The following is a 7,176-nucleotide window of genomic DNA, read 5'->3' as shown; positions in this document are numbered from 1 at the left end:
TGACACACAAAATAGCGTCCTTTATTGATTTGGAACTAAAACATCAGCAAATTATTTTCTAAACAAAAAGAATATAGATGTTTATAAAACATCAAAATCCCACTGGCATGGAACCAACCATCACTGCATCTTAACTTGAAAGCAGTACCTGGCAGGTATCAGCAGACAACATGGGAACACAACCATTACTGTGCAGTAGGAGTCTCAAATATTGACTGGCATCAACTCCTGGGACATAAATTTGTAATTTATTTTTGCTGTGGGGAGGGTGTGGATACAACCAAAGCCCACAAGGCCACCATCTAAACCCCCCTGCGACGGAGTTAAATGTGGGGCCAGGTTCTCGTCCCCAGATCTTCCTGGCATGCAGGGCAGGAACAGCATTGTTTTTCCAAAACAACCACACCCACAGCTATAGTCACTTTTCTTAAGCCTCCTCATCAGGATGCCCAGGATTTTGAAAGAAGGGAAAAATCCACCAATCCTATCTCCAGAATCACAACTCTTTTAGAGCTGAACTGCTCCACAGTCTCTTCCTGTCTGACCCTGGCAACAGGCCTGGATTGTGATGGCCCCACTTTGCAAAACCACAAACATAGTTCAAAAAATCCCTTTGTCATCTTTGAAAAGAATACAAAGGCAATAACAGACTGAGAAAAAGCACAGCCACGCATGGTGGCTAAACCTTCTTTTCATTTGACAAACAAGTGGCTCCCTTTAGAAACAGTAATTGTTCATCTCAGAAACCACCCCCCCGCAACGTTGCTTCCAGGCACAAGAAGCTCGTTAGACACTATTTCATTAATTTTAGTAAATACATTATCTCGATTATGAAACATCACCATTGACTTCATATTTGTGAATCAATGCTAATGAACTGCTTGGGTAGTATTGGAGTTTTCTTTCAGATGCATAAAAAGAGCTATATTATGTTCTATTTCATATACTATAGGAAAATAGGGCTAAATTGAGAAAATGGAACATAAACATCTTGGATATATCTTCAAACAGAGAAGGTCTGAAAAATTAGATCCTAAAGTACGAGACGTTACCTTCACAGTATTTAGGATAAAATGCTTGGTGCTATCAGCTTGGATGTGAATTCAGCTAACAATTCACCAAGGAAACCAGTTTACAAGGAATGTGCTGAGAGTCATTCACAAAAAGGAATAAGCTGGAATGGAGGTATTCTCTGGTTCTCTTTCACTTCCAGTGTTGATACAGAACACAAATACCTCACAGCCCCCATCTGGTCTCAACTCTAGCTGTGAGATCGCCCCCTAACATCCGTTTCCCTGGGCCCTCTTTGGGTCATGCAAAAAGTCAGGAGAAGAAAACCTCAGAAGGCACACCCTAGATTAGGCCCTATAGGTTGGACCCCATCCTGATGAGCACTTCAGGTGCTCCTTATCACAGCCCCCCCGCACTGGCAAGGTGAGGGTCACACATACCACTGATGTGTCTGAAAAAGTAAACTGTCCGGCAGCCTGAGGAATCAGAAATACCTTCTCCCCCTTTTTAATGGCCTTTACATTAATGTGCCCCAGCCAACGGGGCACAGGGTAGCGTTTTCACTTGGGTCAGAAGGTGGTGGAATTCTTCCACTGCCTGCGAGTGCGCCGTGGGGTTTAGCACCAGGTGTTGGAAGAGATTGACAGGCTCAGCATTCCGAAATGTCTTGGGGATCGGGATGGTCAGGGGCAGGAAGGTGTTACCAATGAGGAAATGGTGGAGGGACCTCTGCTGGAGGCCGCGGCCCAAGAACCAAAGGACGTCCTGGAGCCGCTGGGAGAGCATGCTGTGCTGCCAGTCCGTTAGAGGCAGCCGCAGCAACAGGTGCATGAGGGCTGTTTTGAAGTGGTAAGAGGTGAGGACAGGACGGGATGCTCCCTGGGGTAAGCTCTGAAGGTCCCGGAGACTTAAGATGATCTGGAGGCACTTGAGGTGACAGGTGTTCTCTGGAGCAAAACGCCCTACCAGCTTCAGGAACAAGTGTTCACAGGCTGCAAAGGACTCAGGCCAGTCCACGCTGGTGAGCTGTTCCTGGTCAGGAGCCTGACTCACCAGATAGACCAAGGTGTCTTCCCGTTGCACCCCCAGGACCAAGCGGATCGAGAGAAAGCGGCCTGAGCGGTAGTCCAGCCTGAGCTTGCAGGAGGTGGTAGACGGTGGGAGGCTGAGCTGAAAGTCATACTTGTGGGCCACAAGGGCCCAGGCATTGCCCACCATGTTCCGAAACCACTGTACCGTCTTGCACACGTCCAGGTGGGAGCCGGTGCAGAGAGCCACCTTGATGGAGCTGCTACACTTGCTCAAGACGGCCGAGTGATCCCTGTGGTGGTGCACCAGGCACAGCACGTCCCCCAGAAGCTTCTCACGCTTGCACACGCATTCCGACTCCACCAGCACACAGCCACAGCGGCGGCCTAGGGCTGGATCCCTCATCTCCAGCACAAACATAGTGCCCTGCGGGGGAACAATGGGCACCAGAATATCAAATTTCTGGGTCTCGTGGAGGGTTCCCCATTTCTCAAAGGCAGCCCCAATGCCCAGGCAGTCCTCCAGCTGTGGGTGAGCCTCCCGGCGGCTGAGCACCCGACAGGCCTCAATGAGGTCGTCCACAAAGCTCTCCACGAACTCGCAGGTGCAGGGCAGATCACGGGTGACATTCTGGACAGAGTGTTTGTAAAAGGATTCCAGGGCCTCCCTCGAGGGGAAGTCAGTAAGCCAGTTGTAGGAGGTGACAGGCACAACACGGACTTCCTCCTCCTCCTCATCGCTGCTGGAATCAAAGGCCGGCTCATGCTGCATGTTCTGTCGCAGGAGCTCAAAGATGAGAAAAAGGCAAAAGAGGCCAGCATTCCACAGGTTTCCCAGCATCCAGCTCAGTGGCCCCTCCTGGCCACCAGCCTGGAACGGCCAGCCCATGTCTTTCTTCCCTAGCACTAACTGATCACTGGATGTGTCTCCTCTCCAGAAGTTCTCTGCCTTCTGCTTCTGCTCAGCTGCTCGCTTTCTCTCTTCAAACTCTATCTCTAACTGGCGCATCTCCTCGCTCATCCGCTTCTCCAGCTGCCTACTTCTGGCTAGTGTGTCCAGGTCCATGCGGTCACTGACCATCAGGGGGTGGTGAACAACATACATCACTGCCAGGAACACAAGGCTTATCACAGCCATGGAGGCCTCTGCATCTGGAGAAGTAGGAGGGTGGGAGTCAGTGGTGATCTTCAGGATTCATTTTTTCTCCAGTGCATATCCCCCAGAGCCCTGGAACCCCAAATCCTGGAAGTTAACTACTCAGGAGAAACAGGAAGCTCACAGAGCTGGGGTTGTACAGAGCAAGGGTCTGCCCAGGAGGTGGTTTGGGAGAAAGGGGGTCAGCAGGATGTGCCACTCAGTCTTTCTGCTTTCCTTCCACATGGTGTAGGTGGTATTTAGGCTTCCAGAGTATGGACATAGCACTGTTTTCATTCCTGTGTAGGAGGGGGAGGGGGACCCTTGTGGTAGGGTGGCCTCACCCGACTCATCAGTCCACCATGGGCACCAGGTGTGCCCTGCTGATCCCAGAGGCTCCCTTCCAGCGGCAGAAAGCACTGATCTGCCTGGGGGACACCTTTCCTCTGGCCAGGCAGCCAGCCCCAAACCCCAGCTATGGCATCCCACTTCCCCTGTGACTTCACAATCCTCATTCCGCTCACCCTGTGTCATCAGACCACTCAGTCTCTCCTCCCTCGTGCCAGTGGGGCAACTCCCAGTGGGTGCCAGGGAGGCACAGCGCCACCAGCCTGCTCGCGCTGCTTCCCGCTATGCTCTCTTAGGTCCTAAGGCTGGAAGCCCCATCGACGGGCCAGGCACATAGGCAGGCACGCCTCCACCTCTCAGCCCAGGAGAGTTCCCGAAGAACCAAGGGCCCAAAGCCACCTGACGGCCGTAGTAGTCGGATCCTCTGCCTCCCCACCCACCACGAGGCCGGAAGCTTCTCGCAGTCACCCCACAAGTTACCGGGCTTACCGAGATTATGAAGGACTATGCCGTGTGGACGCTGAAGCCAGGTGGGGGACTCTCCTCCCTTTAAAATTTGGCCTTGCTTAGTCTCACCGCCTGCTCCAGGAGCCCTGTTAAAATTTACAAGGTACCTAGCGGCTGTGGCTCAAAGCAGGGTGCCCCCCTCCCGCTCCCGCCATTCAAAACTTGCCCAAATTCCACGCCCAGAGATCTGAACTCTCATCCGCCTTCCCTCTCGGGGGTTTCTCCCGGGACCTGGGGCCAGGTTACTCACCGTCGGTGTTAGCTGGAACACGGTCTTAAAGAGACAGCGCGGCCTGACTGCCCCCGCCTTTTCGCTGGCGGGGTGGGGGCTCCGGGTGCCTCGCCGGGGCCGCCTGGGGGAGTGGCCCCGCTCCCCACTCCCGAGGAACGCACCATCTCGTCGGAGGGTCCGAGGGTCCCAGGATCCGTGCGCGGCCCGCCCGGGACACCCCCACCGCGCCGCGCGCCGCTCCGAGGGCGCCAGCCCCGCACGGCGGCTCCCGCCGTCCAGGCTCCGCCCCGCCCAAGCTCCTCCCAGCCCAACCCCGCGGCCGAGCGCGCCGCGGGAGCGCCGCCCTGGGGCCCCGGTGGCCCGGGTCGCGTAGACGCGCCTTCGGTGCGCCGCCCAGGCTCCCGCGGGGTCGTGTGCAGAACGGAGGGGCTGCAGACCCGGACTCGCAGCGGAGGGAGGCTCGCATGCCGCAGCTGTTCGGCCTCCCGGGGGTGGCGCCAAGGGCAACTGCAGTGCTGGCAGCCGGCTTCACGCAGCTCGGTGCACCGAGGCGGGGAATGCACCGTACTTACACAGTGACGAGGATGATGGCATAACTACGAATTGACGGGGGCAGGGGGGCGTCATTCCCGGTCCGGGCGGGTCCTGCGCAAAATGTCACAGGAGCTGAGGTGTGTGTCGACAGCGTCCGTATTGGGCCTCATCCCCAGCCCCCGCCCAGACTCAGGTGTCTTTCCCCACCTCCTTATATCAAGTGGCTGTCGTGAAAGGCCAGACGGCACGCGAAGACCTGGCTTGAGGCCTTACTTCTCACTCACTAGCTGTACGGAGTAAGAATCCTAAACCTCCCGGCTAGCTCTGCTGATGAGATGGGCGTATAAAGGAAAACTTTATGAAGTGTGGAGACTGGACAAGCCTTATGATCCACTAAGATATCCCCCACAGAAGGGGCTTCCCGGAAAGGATCTTCAGAGCATCAGAAAGAACCCCCAGCCCTCCTGTCCTGTGTCAGCTAACAGAGGAGAAAAGGAAGTGCAATCTTTTCATACTTACTAGCTAAAGTCCTTCTCCTGAAAGACAAGTTTCAGCCCTCCTTATCCGGTGGCAATGTAGAGGGGTCCCAAACAACGTGGACAGTGCTTCCAAAAATGCTGACTTATTTCACTGTGGAGGGGGAAAGACTGTCTTCTGACTGTCCATGACTGAAGTTCCAAAGTTTTTTTTATAAACTTTGGAGCTACTACCACTAAGCATTAGCAAAATCACACGGTGACAATGAAATTCACTTTATTTCCTAGCTTATGACAATGTTGGGATAAAAAAATACATTTCAGAGTGTGCAAACAATGGTGTTGAAAGCCATGTGTTTAGGGGCACCTGTGTGCTCAGCTGGTTAAGCGTCCACCTTCAGCTTAGGTCATGATCTCCAGGTCCTGGGATCAGCCTGCGATGGGCTCCCAGCTCAGTGGGGAGTCTGCTTCTCCCTCTCCCTCTGCCTCTCCCCCGTTCATGCTCTCTCTCTCTTTTTGTTTCAAATGAATAAATAAAATCTTAAAAAAAATAAAACCATGTGTTTAAAGGTGTGTGTTTAAATAAGGGTTTGTATTAAAAGTGATTGTCGTGTTAGAAGACATTTGCTAGCTCGTGCTCATGAAGTTGGTTGCTATAGCAAATAGACTCCAAGCTAGAGAACTATAATCCATGTAAATATCACACTTAAATCAACAAGAAGCCCTCTGGCAATGAACATTTCTTGGCCTGTTTTTGGTGATTTATCTGCTTTGGCGTGATGGCAAGTGATTGTTGACTTAGTGGGATTAAAAGAAAACCGAGTCATTTGGATACCCTGGCCTTCATGCTGATGGGTGATTGTACAAAAATGACATGAGCAAACTGTAGCAGTGGCCACTCATTTAACAACTGAATTCCACTGTGGTGGGATTTACCCTTGTCAAGCAAGGAAACATGGTAGTCCCCCCCCAAATAATTTTATTTTTATCACTAAAAAATAAGTACAGAGAAAGCAAGTACCTTCACAATCTATGTACAATTCTGCCTCTTGGCCCACAAAACCTAAAATGTGTTTAAGACTACTAGTGTTTATTGGGACACCTGGCTGGCTCAGTCAGAGGAGCAAGTGACTCTTGATCTCAGGATTGTGAGTTTGAGCCCCACATTGCATGTAGGTAGAGATTACTTAAAGAAAAAAAAAAGACAATTAGTGTTTCAGTGAGAACAGTTGCTCAAAGACTTGAAAACACTGGGAGAAATATCAGTAATCAATCTAAAAACAAGTCACATGATTCTAAGTGATTTTCCTTGGTTTGATAAATCAGTAAATGTTACTAATACTGCTCAGTTGTTGCTGTTTATTCAGGAAGCCAATGTAGAGTTTGCAATTACTGAAGAATTAGACTTTATGAATAGTCTGCATGGGACAACTAGAGGCAAGAATATTTAAAAAGAAGCTGAGAAAACATTAGTTCAGTACAACCTGACATGGAATCGGCTAATACATGTTACCACCGATGGTAATAAAAATATATGTGGAGCAGAAAAAGGCTTAGATAGGCAAATTTACAAAGCTTGTGAAAGTTTCAGGTGTTTAAAGCCTATAGTTATTCATCTTATTATTCACAGGCAGATACTTTGTGGAAAATATTTGAATCTGTTATGTATTCGTGAACCAGTAATGTCAATGGTGATGAACTTTGTTCATTCTCACAGCCTTAAAAATAGTCAGTTCTGGGAATTTTCATCAGAAATAGACACTGAATATTTTGACTTGCCCTACCATCATTATCAGTTTGCAATCTTTTTGAGCTTGGGGCTGAGATTAAAATTTTTCTAAACAAGGACTGCCCTCAACTACTCTTATCAAACACTGAATGACTTTGGAAATTAGCTTTTGGTTG

At 50.7% G+C, this 7,176-nt stretch overlaps 1 protein-coding gene across 5 annotated transcripts; it reads right to left on the bottom strand.

The window, feature by feature from the left end:
- Positions 1-5,211, bottom strand: ITPRIPL1 (ITPRIP like 1). Of its 5 annotated transcripts, none has more exons than XM_025868142.2 (3): positions 4,280-5,210; positions 4,012-4,115; positions 1-3,473 (listed from the first exon to the last, which is right to left on the bottom strand). In XM_025868142.2, the coding sequence occupies exon 3, from the start codon at positions 3,175-3,177 to the stop codon at positions 1,534-1,536; it is 1,644 nt and encodes a 547-aa protein (XP_025723927.1). In that variant the 5' UTR covers positions 3,178-3,473; positions 4,012-4,115; positions 4,280-5,210; the 3' UTR covers positions 1-1,533. The 5 variants fall into 5 exon arrangements, with proteins under 5 accessions (XP_025723927.1, XP_025723926.1, XP_073753446.1 ...); XM_025868141.2 differs by having other exon boundaries at positions 1-3,191; XM_073897345.1 differs by having other exon boundaries at positions 1-3,191; positions 4,834-4,852.
- Between the last annotated feature and the right edge of the window lie 1,965 nt (positions 5,212-7,176).

This window comes from Callorhinus ursinus, unplaced genomic scaffold (assembly GCF_003265705.2).
Source record: "Callorhinus ursinus isolate GAN/ISIS: 27379988/994484 unplaced genomic scaffold, GSC_fseal_2.0 scaffold10, whole genome shotgun sequence".
NCBI lineage: Eukaryota > Metazoa > Chordata > Mammalia > Carnivora > Otariidae > Callorhinus > Callorhinus ursinus.
This window is presented reverse-complemented; position numbering and strand designations above follow the sequence as displayed.